This window comes from Lissotriton vulgaris, chromosome 2_1 (assembly GCF_964263255.1).
Source record: "Lissotriton vulgaris chromosome 2_1, aLisVul1.2, whole genome shotgun sequence".
In the NCBI taxonomy this organism is placed as follows: domain Eukaryota; kingdom Metazoa; phylum Chordata; class Amphibia; order Caudata; family Salamandridae; genus Lissotriton; species Lissotriton vulgaris.
This window is the reverse complement of record NC_141687.1, coordinates 1,812,553,267-1,812,570,040: the sequence shown is the minus strand read 5'-3', so window position 1 is coordinate 1,812,570,040 and position 16,774 is coordinate 1,812,553,267. Positions and strand designations below refer to the sequence as shown.

Here is a 16,774-nt window from a genome sequence, read left to right as displayed (position 1 = left end):
GGTCTCGCCTGGACATCGCATCCGAAGGATGCGTCCAGGCTGGAGACTTAATGTTGTCTGACACGGGGGAATGAGGGACAAGAAACTGTGACGAGCTTATCCTTGGCTGGATTGAGCTGCGTGTACGCGCGTCAACATTCACGCATGCGCACATCACAGCCACACGCATACACAGCACTCACGCATGCGCACATACACACGCATACACAGGCACACCCCCGTCACCTACACGCATACACAGAGACCCCTCCACACACACCAGCCCCTCTCCTCTCGGCTCCACACACACGCACACGCATTTACACTTACACAGACACGCAGGCACCCAGACAGGCAACCCCCCCCCGTCACACACACGCATACACACAGACTCCAGGACACATACACATACACACACACATGCACGCTCACACACATACACAGCCCGCCGCCGCACGGGCGCGCGCGCGCACACACATGCCCCCCCCCCAACAAGGCAAAGCCCCACTCACCGGCTTCCTCGGCTCTCACCGGCAGCAGGACTCTTCCTTCCTTCTTCGGCACCGGGGCGCAGGGTAGGCTCCTGCCTGCTCCGGTGCTCAAAACAATCGCGGCTCTTCCGTGGGAGGCGGGGTTGGCTCCCGCCCTCCTACTTCCTGTTTCCGGTTGTCCCGCCCGGCCTGCCTGACTTCCTGGTACAGGCCGGCGGCGGACTGCAGCACGCGCCATGCTTGTTCCAAGGAGAGGCCGGCGGCTTGAGCAGGGGGATGGGCAGTTTGGTGTTTGCGAGGTGAATTCTTAAGTTTTATAAAACGTTATGTTACCACTGTCAGTTCTTCCGTAGAGTCCAGTGCAGTCAGTCAGTGGTATCATTTCAGGATTAGCTTTTTTGCAAAGGTCAGTTTTTCATACACAGTAACTTTCCTCAAAATCGAGGCAGGTGTTACACTTGATTTGTTGTGTGTCGAAAGCCTCAGATACGTATAAATTGACATTCTAGCCAATCACAATGCATTGCCGATGATCCAGTATGCAATAGTGTTTAATATTGCTTTTCATTTACAGATGACTGCATTCAATTCTGGAGCAGCAAGTACATTTCCTGATTTTCCTCTATTGTTTATTTCAGCATTCATTTGCACCCCACCCACTCCCCCCCGTTACTTTCAGACTTTTCTTTCTTAAACACTACAGGTCCTGTCTGGCTTCTCCTTCCTGTTCGTGCTACTGAAGTTCAGATGCAGGATTGCAAGTTTTCTTTGCGTATTTGCATAAATGTGTTTTAAATTGGCTGCTGACTCCTGAAAACATGTGGAACTTCAAATGCCCGTGGGTCTTTTGTCTTTGTGTTACAGCTTACTGTGTGGGCGTTTCAGTTGGCTCAGGATTTCAGCCTGATCCAGTGAGTGAAATCTGTAATTGTGGGCATGTGAACTTCTGAGGCCAAAATCAGTTGGTTACATGCTAACATGCAATCCACACCATGCACAGTTACCCCAATACGCGCACACACACACAAGCACAAACCCACACGTTCATGCAGTTACATTCATTACTGTTACATATATGACCGCACAAGCACTCACGCACATATGAGCTAATTCAGACATGTACAGATATAAAAAAAATAAAGCAAAGACAGACAGATACAAGTGAGTGCAGAGTGACAGTGAGTGCAGAGTGACAGTGAGTGCAGAGTGACAGTGAGTGCAGAGTGACAGTGAGTGCAGAGTGACAGTGAGTGCAGAGTGACAGTGAGTGCAGAGTGACAGTGAGTGCAGGGTGAGTGCAGAGTGACAGTGAGTGCAGAGTGACAGTGAGTGCAGAGTGACAGTGAGGGCAGAGTGACAGTGAGTGCAGAGTGACAGTGAGTGCAGAGTGACAGTAGAGTGACAGTGAGTGCAGAGTGACAGTGAGTGCAGAGTGACAGTGAGTGCAGAGTGACAGTGAGTGCAGAGTGACAGTGAGTGCAGAGTGACAGTGAGTGCAGAGTGACAGTGAGTGCAGAGTGACAGTGAGTGCAGAGTGAGTGCAGAGTGAGTGCAGAGTGAGTGCAGAGTGAGTGCAGAGTGACAGTGAGTGCAGAGTGACAGTGAGGGCAGAGTGACAGTGAGGGCAGAGTGACAGTGAGTGCAGAGTGACAGTGAGTGCAGAGTGACAGTGAGTGCAGAGTGACAGTGAGTGCAGAGTGACAGTGAGTGCAGAGTGACAGTGAGTGCAGAGTGACAGTGAGTGCAGAGTGACAGTGAGGGCAGAGTGAGTGCAGAGTGACAGTGAGGGCAGAGTGACAGTGAGTGCAGAGTGACAGTGAGTGCAGAGTGACAGTGAGTGCAGAGTGACAGTGAGTGCAGAGTGACAGTGAGTGCAGAGTGCATGCAGAAACAGTGAGTGCAGAGTGAGTGCAGAGTGACAGTGAGTGCAGAGTGACAGTGAGTGCAGAGTGACAGTGAGGGCAGAGTGACAGTGAGGGCAGAGTGACAGTGAGGGCAGAGTGACAGTGAGGGCAGAGTGACAGTGAGGGCAGAGTGACAGTGAGGGCAGAGTGACAGTGAGTGCAGAGTGACAGTGAGGGCAGAGTGACAGTGAGGGCAGAGTGAGTGCAGAGTGACAGTGAGTGCAGAGTGACAGTGAGTGCAGAGTGACAGTGAGTGCAGAGTGACAGTGAGTGCAGAGTGACAGTGAGTGCAGAGTGACAGTGAGTGCAGAGTGACAGTGAGTGCAGAGTGACAGTGAGTGCAGAGTGACAGTGAGTGCAGAGTGACAGTGAGTGCAGAGTGACAGTGAGTGCAGAGTGACAGTGAGTGCAGAGTGACAGTGAGTGCAGAGTGACAGTGAGTGCAGAGTGACAGTGAGTGCAGAGTGACAGTGAGTGCAGAGTGACAGTGAGTGCAGAGTGAGTGCAGAGTGACAGTGAGTGCAGAGTGACAGTGAGTGCAGAGTGACAGTGAGTGCAGAGTGACAGTGAGGGCAGAGTGACAGTGAGGGCAGAGTGACAGTGAGGGCAGAGTGACAGTGAGTGCAGAGTGACAGTGAGGGCAGAGTGAGTGCAGAGTGACAGTGAGTGCAGAGTGACAGTGAGTGCAGAGTGACAGTGAGTGCAGAGTGACAGTGAGTGCAGAGTGACAGTGAGTGCAGAGTGACAGTGAGTGCAGAGTGACAGTGAGTGCAGAGTGACAGTGAGTGCAGAAACAGTGAGTGCAGAGTGAGTGCAGAGTGACAGTGAGTGCAGAGTGACAGTGAGTGCATGGTGACAGTGAGTGCAGAGTGACAGTGAGTGCAGTGACAGTGAGTGCAGAGTGCGTGCAGAAACAGTGAGTGCAGAGTGACAGTGAGTGCAGAGTGACAGTGAGTGCAGTGACAGTGAGTGCAGAGTGCGTGCAGAAACAGTGAGTGCAGAGTGACAGTGAGTGCAGAGTGACAGTGAGTGCAGAGTGACAGTGAGTGCAGAGTGCGTGCAGAGTGACAGTGAGTGCAGAGTGAGTGTGAGTGCAGTGACAGTGAGTGCAGAGTGACAGTGAGTGCAGAGTGACAGTGAGTGCAGAGTGACAGTGAGTGCAGAGTGACAGTGAGTGCAGAGTGCTTGCAGAGTGACAGTGAGTGCAGAGTGCTTGCAGAGTGACAGTGAGTGCAGAGTGCGTGCAGAGTGACAGTGAGTGCAGAGTGACAGTGAGTGCAGAGTGACAGTGAGTGCAGAGTGACAGTGAGTGCAGAGTGACAGTGAGTGCAGAGTGACAGTGAGTGCAGAGTGACAGTGAGTGCAGAGTGAGTGCAGAGTGACAGTGAGTGCAGAGTGACAGTGAGTGCAGAGTGACAGTGAGTGCAGAGTGACAGTGAGTGCAGAGTGACAGTGAGTGCAGAGTGACAGTGAGTGCAGAGTGACAGTGAGTGCAGAGTGACAGTGAGTGCAGAGTGCAGAGTGACAGTGAGTGCAGAGTGACAGTGAGTGCAGAGTGACAGTGAGTGCAGAGTGACAGTGAGTGCAGAGTGACAGTGGGTGCAGAGTGACAGTGAATGCAGAGTGCGTGCAGAGTGACAGTGAGTGCAGAGTGACAGTGGGTGCAGAGTGACAGTGAATGCAGAGTGCGTGCAGAGTGACAGTGAGTGCAGAGTGAGTGTGAGTGCAGTGACAGTGAGTGCAGAGTGACAGTGAGTGCAGAGTGACAGTGAGTGCAGAGTGACAGTGAGTGCAGAGTGACAGTGAGTGCAGAGTGACAGTGAGTGCAGAGTGACAGTGAGTGCAGAGTGACAGTGAGTGCAGAGTGACAGTGAGTGCAGAGTGAGTGCAGAGTGACAGTGAGTGCAGAGTGACAGTGAGTGCAGAGTGACAGTGAGTGCAGAGTGACAGTGAGTGCAGAGTGACAGTGAGTGCAGAGTGACAGTGAGTGCAGAGTGACAGTGAGTGCAGAGTGACCTGAGTGCAGAGTGTGTGCAGAGTGACAGTGAGTGCAGAGTGACAGTGAGTGCAGAGTGCGTGCAGAGTGACAGTGCGTGCAGAGTGACAGTGCGTGCAGAGTGACAGTGAGTGCAGAGTGCGTGCAGAGTGACAGTGCGTGCAGAGTGACAGTGCGTGCAGAGTGACAGTGAGTGCAGAGTGCGTGCAGAGTGACAGTGCGTGCAGAGTGACAGTGCGTGCAGAGTGACAGTGCGTGCAGAGTGACAGTGCGTGCAGAGTGACAGTGCGTGCAGAGTGACAGTGCGTGCAGAGTGACAGTGCGTGCAGAGTGACAGTGAGTGCAGAGTGACAGTGAGTGCAGAGTGACAGTGAGTGCAGAGTGACAGTGAGTGCAGAGTGACAGTGAGTGCAGAGTGACAGTGAGTGCAGAGTGACAGTGAGTGCAGAGTGACAGTGAGTGCAGAGTGACAGTGAGTGCAGAGTGACAGTGAGTGCAGAGTGACAGTGAGTGCAGAGTGACAGTGAGTGCAGAGTGACAGTGAGTGCAGAGTGCGTGCAGAAGCAGTGAGTGCAGAGTGACAGTGAGTGCAGAGTGCGTGCAGAAGCAGTGAGTGCAGAGTGCGTGCAGAGTGACAGTGAGTGCAGAGTGAGTGTGAGTGCAGTGACAGTGAGTGCAGAGTGACAGTGAGTGCAGAGTGACAGTGAGTGCAGAGTGCTTGCAGAGTGACAGTGCGTGCAGAGTGACAGTGAGTGCAGAGTGCTTGCAGAGTGACAGTGCGTGCAGAGTGACAGTGAGTGCAGAGTGCTTGCAGAGTGACAGTGCGTGCAGAGTGACAGTGAGTGCAGAGTGACAGTGCGTGCAGAGTGACAGTGCGTGCAGAGTGACAGTGCGTGCAGAGTGACAGTGCGTGCAGAGTGACAGTGCGTGCAGAGTGACAGTGCGTGCAGAGTGACAGTGCGTGCAGAGTGACAGTGCGTGCAGAGTGACAGTGCGTGCAGAGTGCGTGCAGAGTGACAGTGCGTGCAGAGTGACAGTGCGTGCAGAGTGACAGTGCGTGCAGTCACTCAGCACCACCACATTATCACTCAGCACCACCACAGCACCACCACAGCACCACCACAGCACCACCACAGCACCACCATAGCAACACTCAGCACCACCACAGCATCACTCAGCATCACCACAGCCCCATTCAGCACCACCACAGCATCACTCAGCACCACCACAGCACAAATATGTTCTCTCAATGTTTCAAGCTTTATTACAAATGTCACAAAAAGATGTTAATATTTCACTTCTGTTCTTGGATTTCGTTACAATAAAATACACTGAACATAATCTTCACAAAAGTTATTTACAAAAGTTTAAGCTATTGCCATTATAAATTACAATCACTTTTATTAAGTATTAAAAAAAAATAAAAGCCATTGTTATTTATAATATCAATACATCTAAGTCACGTAAATACAAATGTTGCATTACAAATGCTATAGGTGTCACATTTGCGAAAGTTATAACTATTGGCATTGTAAATGACAAAGCTATTAATTTAGCTATTTTCAAAACCAACACATAAATGAACATTTGGTGAATTACCATTAAAATATTTGACTTTTTTACTAAGATATTATTGTACTCTTTTATGCAAACAAAATTTAGATACTGCATAAATAACTTTAATAAAACATATTTTATATGTAGCTTTTTATGTAAAAAAAAACTATAGCAGAAAGCAAAAAACAATTGCCATTTACAATGCTAATAGCTCAAACTTAAATAATGCGAGACCTATTGCATTGCAAATGCTTGTTGTTTTTCAGTGCTCCTCGGAAGGGGTGTCCAGTTTCTAAACCCTGCATTTCCCGCTGGATATCCAGTGCAATACACTTTTGCCATCAAGCAGCGGGGAAACCACTTCAACGAGCAGTTCGTGCTCATTCTACGAGATCAATGACTTCATCGGTGGCTCTATTCTCAGGTGTCCCGATCAAGGACATATGTAGAGCGGCGACATGGAGCAGTGTCCACACCTTCACTCGCCACTATTGCTTGTATTCTTCTGTGAAAGAGGATGCAGCAGTGGGCCAGGCGGTTTTGAGGAACCTTTTCCAATAAGTCTGTGAGCTTTCCTTACTATCCCGCCTTCCTGTTTGCATATTTTGTATTACTTGTTGTTATTTTGCTTTGTGATGCAAATGTGTATCTGGTTTTCTTATCAGAATTATGTATGACATTTTCAGGTACACATATTACAAAATATGCTTTTCTCTTTACTGCTAGCTACTCTGGTACAAAGCATGGGAATCTATGAAAGTTCCAATACTGGGGCAAGAAAACAAGTTACTTACCTGTAACTTGGTTCCCCAGTATTGGTAACTTTCATAGATTCCCATGCGCCCACCCTCCTCCCCTGGAAAAGCTCAGCCTTATAGTCCTATGATGTTGCTGTTCACAACGGCTACGAAAATCTGAGGCTCTGAGGCTCTCTCGGGAAGGTTCTATGGGGTGAGGCTGCTCTGATTGGCTACTGCAAGAATTTGGTCTCTTTTACAAAAAGAGGTGGATAAGCTACAAAATGAGATGAGGCCTAAGCCTATTTTTTCACTTTGTGCTTACTACTAAGGTATTTTCTATTTACCGAGGCTCCCATTCCGACGACGGGAAATGATACAAAGCATGGGAATCTATGAAAGTTACCAATACTGGGGAACCAAAGTTACAGTTAAGTAACTTGTTTTCTTCACAACATCTCTTTCCTTATTTCATTTAGTTGCTTCACTGTGAAATGGATCCAAAAAAGAACGTGCGCTTGCCTCGTGCTTAAAGTAAAATAAAAAACAAAAAAAATCGAGAGAGGAGGAGGAGGCAGCAGGGGGAGGGGAGAGAGGAGGGGGCCTGCTGCTGTTTCCTTTGCTGGAGCTAGCAGGAACCATATGTTAAAGCTTGCTCCCTCAAGGGAATCTGCAAACATGCATGCGTTGCATTCAAAGCAATGCAATGCGTGCACGTTTTTGACTGAAAAACAAAATCCATTGCTAAAGGTCTTTCTCCTATGCAGCGCATGCGGGCTGCGTAGGCGAGACCTAAAAAAGTCAATAGACAACTGTTTACTGAAAAGAATTTTCCAACACTCCCCAGTGTGCTCTATGTTGGAGTGAAGAAATAAGGTTGCTTGTTACAATGTTTCTGTTGTCTGGTTTGCTTGGGGGGTTGGCAGAACTGTATCCATGCTCCTTTTAAGCCTTTGCACGGTGGAACATAACCATTCTGAGAAATTTGTATATTTGTGACAGTAAGAAGACGCTAATGTAGTGAGGGATCGGACATAATTGCACTCATCACAGATGTAATGATGGCTTCACATATCATTGCAAGTTTATTGGGCCGGGTTGATGCATCTGACATTGCAATTATGTGTGGTGTATACATATGTTTGTGTGTTATTGACAGTGATGGGGAGTGAGAGTTAGTTCGTTGAAGAGGGTGAGTTGGAGAAAGTGAGGAGAAAAGAGAGTGAGAGAGTGAGTGCGTAGGAGTGTGTTTGCGTGTTTTATGATTGCAAGTCTGATGCTGGTCAGGCACAGTCGATATTCTGAATTTATGGCAACAACCGATGTAACATGCCACTGGCAAATTGAAGGTAATTCTTGACAAAAGGAGGGCACCCTTAGCACAGTGATGTATTAAAAATAATTCTTGGCATGTGGCACCCGTGGAAAACTGCTGCTGCTGGAATACCGGAGGATATTCTCGAAATGGGGGCATTAGTGGGAAAATGCTGCCACTAGGACCTTAGAGAGAATTACTGGCATAAGGGAGGGAGCCCATGGTAAAATATAGAACTTGAATTACTGGAAGTAATGCTTGACCTATGGGAAGACCTATGGCAAAGTGCTGGTTCTGGGAAACTGAAGGTAATTCTTTGCCTCAGCGAGGGTAATCATGTTATATTATATTGGGGCTGAAGGACGCTTTGGGGGGAGCACACCAAAATAAAATGCTGGCTCTGAAATACTTGAGGTGATTTTTAAATATGGCTCACCCAAGGTATATGGGCAGTATCAATGGCAAATTCTGGTGCTAGAATATTATAAGTAAGTCTTGGTTAAGGGGGTACAATAAAAAGTTCTGGCAATGGCACACTAAAGGTCATTTGTAACATACGGGGAGCACCCAGGGCAAATTTGGAAAAAATGGAGTGAACGCCTGGTAGGTATTTTTCTCCAACCCTTTAAAAAATCACCAGCCATCACTGGCGTGAGGGAGACTTCGATGTGAAGGGTTTTATCGGACGTGGAAGGTTTTTGTGGCACTGCAGTGATAGATATGCATAAAGTGACCAAATGATTTCCACTAACCACAACATTTTCTCTTCCACACGAAAAGAGGCATTGTGGTTCCAAGCAGAAGTTTGCTGAGTAAAGTGGGCTTTCATGATTAATAGTCATAGATTTGTATGGAGTTGAGTATTTTCGGGCACACATTGTACAGGACATGCACACAGCTCTTTAAACTGTACATTCAGCATCCGCTCGGATTGAAAAAGCATTAGGTTCACTCTGGGATAGTTAGGTTACACACACCATGACAACACCTATAAACTCTGAGAGCACTCGAGGATGCAAACACTCTGTCTCTCCCACACACACTGTCTCTCACACTTTATATTCTGGAGACAGCGCATTATATGATTCACTAATAGTATTTTACATTCAAGCATATACAGCCTAGAGGCCTCACTCTAAAATAGTTTAAAAAAATGTTCTATTTATTCACTAAAAATTGGATAGATTTTAAATCCATTGAAAAGTGCTTGATAGTAAAGCTGTTGATGGATCCAGTGAACATTTTCCAATAATACTATTAAATCTGACCATGAGGGCTTATTTATGTAGATCTTGGTTGTGAGACCTTGGAATCCAGGTTTTCTTGACCGTTGACCTAAGGTGATGCAACCCTGAGGGTAAGGTTATTCTGAGATTTTCTGGGTTGTGTGTACAAGATCCCCGAGAAGAGTTAAGGTAGACCGTGAAGTGTAAATGCTCCTGATTTACTATTGAATTGATGTGTTGTTGACCATGGGGATTAATGCTCCAGCAGTCCAGAGGTTTCGGTAAACTACATCCTAGAGTTGTAGACACTTGAATCAGTTACTCCTCAAATCCAGAAGTGATTTAGGCGCCTGGAAGTGAGATGGTGTAGGCTTTGGTGGAGAGCTGGTTTAGGTCCTCGTGGTGAGGTGAGGGGATTGTGAGACTCTATGTTTTTTCCTATATTTAGTAGGTTGAGGAGATTTATCCTGTGAGACAATACAATGGCAGAAAATTCTTTATTAAGAACATAATGGACATGCCTTGTCGGCAGGCAGCAGTAGATTTCAGGATAGTGTTTCTGACAATATCCAGTATCCAGCCACTCAGCTTGATATCTGACTCATTATTGATAGTGAAATCTTTGTAGTCACCCATCCCCTTACCTATCCCTGAAAATTGGAGAAATCTCTTTTTTGAGTGCATGTTCAACCTGCAGGACCCTGAGATGAATGCCCATCGTTTCTCACGATCCACTGCAGTGATTTCTGAACTATGTGCTTCTTTCTTTTAGAATGGACTTTGATGACGAGGATGGAGAAGGTCCGAGCAAATTTTCAAGGTGAGATTGAGTTGTTGAAAAAAATCTGGTATTATGAATGAATGAAAAGAATGGAAGTATGATTCAGTACCTAAGCGTGTTATGATCATAAAGCTATTGTGTGTGCTTAAGCACAAAGGACACTTTTAGTGTGCTCTATGTGCAGTATACAATCCTCTCATGCTTCTCTTACACATGCTTTGTTTAGCGACCTCTCTCCCCAGTGCCCCCTTCAACATGGTTCCTGTTGGTTACAACTCATACTCTACCCTTCCGTTATAACCGCTATACTCTCATTATGCACACTCCCCACCATTCCTGTACACATCCCACTCTTTTTGCACAAAGTGCACAAACTTCTCGCCTTTTCTGTGCAGCCTTTACACCTGCGGCATGCACTCACACGTTAACACTCTCACACAAACAACCACTCCATACACCCCCCCACACATACAGACACAGACCACACTAATTGGGCATGTAAACCCCACACTTGCTGCTAACCCGCGTCCCACTCACCTTGCATGCACACAAATAAACCATACTTCCTTGAAGCAAAAATAGACCCACGTTCACCACCCTTTCAACTTACGCCTCATGCTTTCTGCCCACAATGCACACTTCTTGCACAAATTCACTTTTGCTTCATTTCCCCCTTCCTGCACACTCTCCATACTTAGAAGCAGGCACAATTCCCACCCTTTCTATTCTGTGTGTTCACAGTCCCCAACCCTTCCTCCCCATACTCCCCACTTTTCCAGCATCTACTAATGTATAGATGCCTTTATCACAAAGCACTTCTCAAGTCAGTGCCTCAGCTTGGACTTTGAAAGAACATTCATTACACCTCTTACCTTTTTAAACCCAGTGTTTTAGTTTGTGTTCGCACAGAAGTGCACTTTTTACAATGAATCACTAACACACTAAATACACGAATAGTGGTAGAGGTCCACTTCGCCTCTTTTAGTACCTACAATTTTCCACATAAATGCATTTTCAATACCCTGCTATTCACTTGTGAAGCTTCAAATTACCATAACACATCCATTTAAAGCCAAACCTATTGGCATTGCCAATTTTGGTCTAATTCTGGTGCAAATATTGAGTTCCCCAGGATGTACTCTGCCATATCTTCACTATGTAGAATCAGTGGAGGACACAATGCTACTGCTTCACTTGAAATTTCAACTTTCTTTAGATTAGTGTCAATATGTCTTTCTGGCAAACATCTGTTGGGGGTCTTCTGCCATCGCTTGGGCATCTTATGGTGTCTGCTTGAATTCAGTTTCCTCATCCGAGAAGGATCAGCTTATCTCAGAGAAGTTCCACCTAATTCTGTCTTGACACCTGGTCTTCCAGAAGCTCGCGCTTCCCAGCATTGCTTGCAGTCTCTAGTTCCTAGAGCCCCATATGCCCAGTTAATTCATCCATTGAGATTGTATTCATCAAGACCCCCTCCCCCTCCAGTGTCCCCTCCCTCCAGTGTTATCTTTTGCGGTCTTCAAAGGTTATGGTTGGCATGACATCTTTCATGTTAATTTTTTTCTCATCAGCTCCATAGAAGAACTTCAAAGCAGCCTCCCTAGGGGTAGATTAGCTTCTCCCCTGCTCTTTATTAGTAATCTATAATTTACTGCATTGGCGTGTTTTACGATATTCACCATTAATCTAAAACCACGAGGAGCTCTGTTTGCTTTTTATCAGTGTGCATGCATTCTCACATTGCTTCAGTGTTTTGCAGCCAGAGTCTCTAACAAGATTGTATCACAAGTTATAGTCTGATTCTTGGTTGACCTTTTTACTCCAAAATGTTCTCAGAAATTCAACTAGGTAATAGTTAGCTCAATCTGAGCTTTTAAATCTTGTGCTATTCTGAACGCACTGAATCGTGCCCACCAAAGCAGATAGTAGAGATCTGGGTAAAAGAACTGACTAGTTTAACAACATTGGCAAGAAGGGGCGATTAAGCCACTGCTGAAGACACCAGTCTTGAAAATACAGAGACTAGTTTGACTCTTCTTCCAGTATCGGTAAGATTAGTGAAAAATAATCCTACACAGACCACTATGAAACTTATAAAACCCATGAAAGTCAAGAACTACTAGGCATTGCTCAGTAGGACATCCGGCCTTCAATGGGCACAGAAACTGCATTGGGGCAGTGTTCTCATGATGTACGAATTGGCTTAGATGCTGGCTTCTTATTAGTAGATCTTTATTTTGCCTTGGACACTGGGACCTTGCTGTTTGACTCATTGCTTGGAAGTGGCTGGTCAACAGGGATGTAACCTCCCTTTTTTTAATTGCCCCCCGATCTCTGTTTGTCCTCCGTTTTGATCCATATTGCATGTGACTTGCTTAGTCCCTCGGAGACCTTCTGGCGCTTCCATTTATATCAGTGTTTATTTGCAGCTATTGGGAGGAATAATCAGATCCTTTGACGTCAAGTATGCTACAAATAACACTGAGGTGACCGTACAACTTCCGTTGAAGCTTCTGCATAATCTGCTGTTCTGTCTTTCTGCCATCAGTGTTTGAATCAGTTTGATTGATTGATTGATTGATTGATTGATTTCACATCCCCTTTGTATTACATTGAGAAATTGCCTGTGCACATTTCCAAACTTACTATGCCTTCAAGATAATGACAAAGGGCCACTAAACGTAAGGGACTTAATAGATACTGAGTCACTGACGATTAAGATTAGGGCAAGAGTACACAATGTGAAAAGATCATACACTGTTGTGAAGGCATTGTTTTGGTACTAGGCATTAGACTGCTTTTTCAAGAGTAAAGATTACAGAATATCTCATTTACCCTATGCTATTACCCTGATATTTAATGAATTTTTGGCAATAACCTAATATCTCATGGTCTCTTGACCTGACCATAGTATTCGCTTGCTCCTTCTTAGTATAGTAAAGTACTGTCAGCTGGTGCTGGTGTACTGCAAGGTACTGTAATCTGTGCCATTATCCCAGTTTTCTATGATCCGTTGCCATTATCCTACTGTTGAGTGATTGAGTATTCTCTTTCCTGCTCTGCATTTTTTGTGTAGCTGTAGGCAATGGCACCTGATCAGTTATAGTGGCTGCTCACTAAAAGTGCAATTGTATTTGTTCTCAGCATTGACACCTGCTTTGTTTAGGGACTGCTCACCACCATCACTGGAGCTATTACATAAGCTATTTGCCATCAGAACTATTTTAGTGGCTGACATGCCTTAATGCTGGGCTATTATCTGAGCCCTTTAACGTTGACAGTAGCGCTGTTTCAGTAGCTGCTTGGCATTGACTCTGGTTACAATGCTTGCTTGGTAGCAGTGCAAATCTATTACAGGGGGAACTCGGCATGAGGATCTGAGCTATTATGGTGATGACTTGGCACCGATACCGGACCAAATATATAGGCTGGTGGCAATAGTACTGAAATGTTTATAAATACTGCTCAACGTTGACACAGGAGCTATGAAAGTGCATAGTTGCCATCAGCACCTGAATTAATGCAGTTACTGGTTGGCATGTGAGATTTTGTCATATTTCCATTACCCATAAATTAATCAGGCTAGCATGTTTTACTATTCATCCTTGGGCTAAGATCCAAAGGTGGACATTGTCACAAGAAGGCACTCTGCTATATAAACATGGTATGTTGTCACTTTGCCTCCTTGACATTTATCCCAATGGTCCAGAGACCTTGGCTCTGGGTCTCAAAAACAAAGGTATCCTGAGGTGTGAGTAGTGAAGTGGCATGCCCAGAGTGATTTTTTTTATTAGCAGTCTAGAACAATTAAAGTAATAATGGTGACTAGAAGAGATGTCACCTCCACTCCCAACAAGTACGCTAAGCAGCAGCTGAGAGACCTGCAGACCAAATTGATGGAAGCCAAAAAATTACTTCATGTCCATTGGTCATCTCACTTGTTCTCTTGCATAGTAGGGATCACTTTTAAAATTGAAGCCACTGGCGAGGTTGTCATGTGTGGAGGAGGGGTCTGAAGCTATCTTTGGAATGGTGAAGTGATGCAGTGTTCTACCCAGGCCCATTTGTATAGAATGCTAGGTGGGGACAGTTTAGGCTTTTATTGTGGTACTCTGGGGAGTGTGAATGGGCAGGAGCATTTACCTATAAGAAACAGAGAGCAGATTGGAGTTAATATTTCTGGAACTAGGCGAATGGTGGGTGGTTACACACTGGGAAGACCTAGCCACTAGAAGCAATTTGATGAGTAGAAGCTGAAATATTGTCAAGATTCCTGGGCTTGAGTGGGAATGATAGAGCGGGGAGGAGGTGGAAAGGGTTCATAGCATATGAGTAGCATGGGATCTTGTGGGTACCAATCAATCATTGAATTTGTATGGCATGGCTAATCACCCAGGAGGGTATTTAGGAACTTGAGGGTCAGGAGGGTTCAGGTGACACAGTTGAACAGCCAGGTCTTGAGTGCTCTATGGAATTCCAGTAGAGAGGTTGTGGTCCGAAGCTGCAGAGGGAGATTGTTTTTGCTGCGAGGTAGTCGAAGGAGCATCCTCCGCTGTTGCTTCAGTGTATGTGGAGGGTGTGGGTGAGTGAGAGGGAGGTGGAGCGTAGTTGTCTGGTAGGTTAGTGGAAGTTCAGGTGCTGGTTTATGTATGCTGGTCCATGCTTGTACAGTGCTTTATAGGTGAGAATCATGAGCTTCAATTGGCATCTCTTCTGTATAGGGAGCCAGTGAAGTTTTCTGAGGTGGAGGGTGATGCGGGTCGGTCTTGGGAGGGCGAGGATGAGTCTGGCAGCGGAGTTCTGTATAGTCTGGAGTCTCTGCAGAAGGCGAGTAGTGATCCCAGCATAGAGTGCATTGTCATACTCTAGTTGACTGGTGATTAGGGCCTGAGACACAGTGAATCTGATGTTCAGGGGGAGCCATTTGAATACTTTCCATAACATGCAAATTGTGAGAAAGAAGGCAGAGGACACTACGTTGATCTGACTGAATGAGGTGAGGTGAATGGGACCTACTCTGAATGAGTGGAAAAGGAAAATGCCAATGGTCTTAAAGTTTAAAGGCTGGTCGTGAAAGGGGAAGCTAGAGAACACTCTTTTAAAGATTCAGGTGGGTAAGTGGTAAACCTGCGAGCATTGAAAGCTCAAGATAAGATAATGCCAGTTCTTTATGGCTGTTCTGAAATCGGTCTCAAAGGAAGAGTTTCACCTAGCAGAGTAGCATCAGCTGTTGCCAGGGGGGATCTTTGTTTTGTCTGCAGATTGGTTTTTAACATTAAGTTGAATTTAGTGTCAATGTTGACGTCCATGGACTTAGCACAGATGGTGAGTGAAGCTCTCCAGATGCATCTTTGAGAGACATTCTTGTGTTACTTGTATTTTGTGTTTTCACTTGCAGTGAGTACACATTCTTTCTTGTCGAAATTTATCTTGAGGAAGTTTTTGTATATCCCAAGTTTGAGTGGAACTGAATCAGCCCTTCTGGTGATCATACTTTTAATGTGCCCTGAATCCCTCACTTGGGACCTATGGGAAATGTGTCGTAGCAAGTGCCAAATCTCAACCCCTGGTTCTCATGAAGTATTTGATGAAGAGGTGTATCTTTTTTTTTTTTTTTTAAACCTTTATTTTGAAACAATCTCAGGTAGCACATCACATACAGATTGGTTACATGCAGATAGGACACATCTCATCTGGTGGTCAATGGCTGAGGTTCAATCTCACAGCGGGCATGGCACTTATGATACACAGGTATGGCAAGGCCTCACACAGTACGCATTGTCAATAGGGTACAGGTCACAGATGGTAAACATAGCAACGGATAGTCCACAAGGCAGCACAATAAGCAGGTCGCAGTGTCGGACATCATCAAGAGCACTCATCCCTCATCGACCACATTGGCAGTGCGCATAGCAGCAGAAGTACAGAAAAACGATAACTCCAGTGAGCCCGACAAGCGTCACTGGCCCATGCCAGGTGTTCGACACAGCAGGTGCTTCAGGATAGGTAACACCGAGCGCAATCAAAGATATCTCTCCACAGCGGCTGTGCATATCCACCATGGAGAGCCCCACTCACACCTCTCCAATGTGGTTATCGCTCTCTGAATCGCCCTGTTGGGTGGCCCTATATAACCAGTAGGTCTGATATCCAAAGGAGAGGGCTGTTCCACCCGAAAGAATTGGTCTCTCGTACGGAGTGTACCCTCGAGGAACAGGTCACCCCACTTGGTCAACTGATTTCGCCTGCACATGTTCTGAAACCCTGTTTCCTGCAGTAGGGTCAGTTTGGGATGAAACGTAAGTGGCATCGCAGGTGAATAAAGTAGCGTGATTTCCAAAACCTTTGCGATCCGAGTCCACGCATCAATCGTGCACGTCACCGTGGTAGCCGGGGTCTCTACATCTCCCACCCTCCCCTGTATCATGCCATTCAGTGGGAGTGGATGCACAATCCATTCCTCAGCAGCTATCTATGGCATGAAAGGCGTGGGGTGTATCCAATAATAAGCATATTGCGCCTGGGCGCTTAAATATTATACCTCCAGATCTGGGACATCGAATCCTCCTTTTTCATAAGGCTGTGTTAAGGTGGACCATTTCAATCGCGGTTGTTTGCCCCCCCAAAATAATCTAAGGAGTTCTGACCTAAACCGCTTGAAGAAGTAGGCGCCGGGGTGGTAGGGGACATTCTGAAACAGGTACAGGAAGCGGGGGAGCACCACCATTTTCACCAGTGAGGCTCTACCCGCCATAGAGAGCGGTAGGGACATCCAACGCGTGACATTA

At 46.2% G+C, this 16,774-nt stretch overlaps 1 protein-coding gene across 8 annotated transcripts in view; it reads left to right on the top strand.

Annotated features, from left to right (window-relative positions):
• Window positions 1-16,774, top strand: part of ARNT2 (aryl hydrocarbon receptor nuclear translocator 2) — a 916,564-nt gene that overhangs the window by 213,123 nt on the left and 686,667 nt on the right. For all 8 annotated transcript variants that reach the window (XM_086957884.1, XM_086957885.1, XM_086957883.1 and 5 more), the window contains exon 4: window positions 9,978-10,025. In XM_086957884.1, coding sequence (XP_086814010.1) covers window positions 9,978-10,025 — 48 coding nt within the window. The remainder of the gene's footprint in view (window positions 1-9,977; window positions 10,026-16,774) is intronic.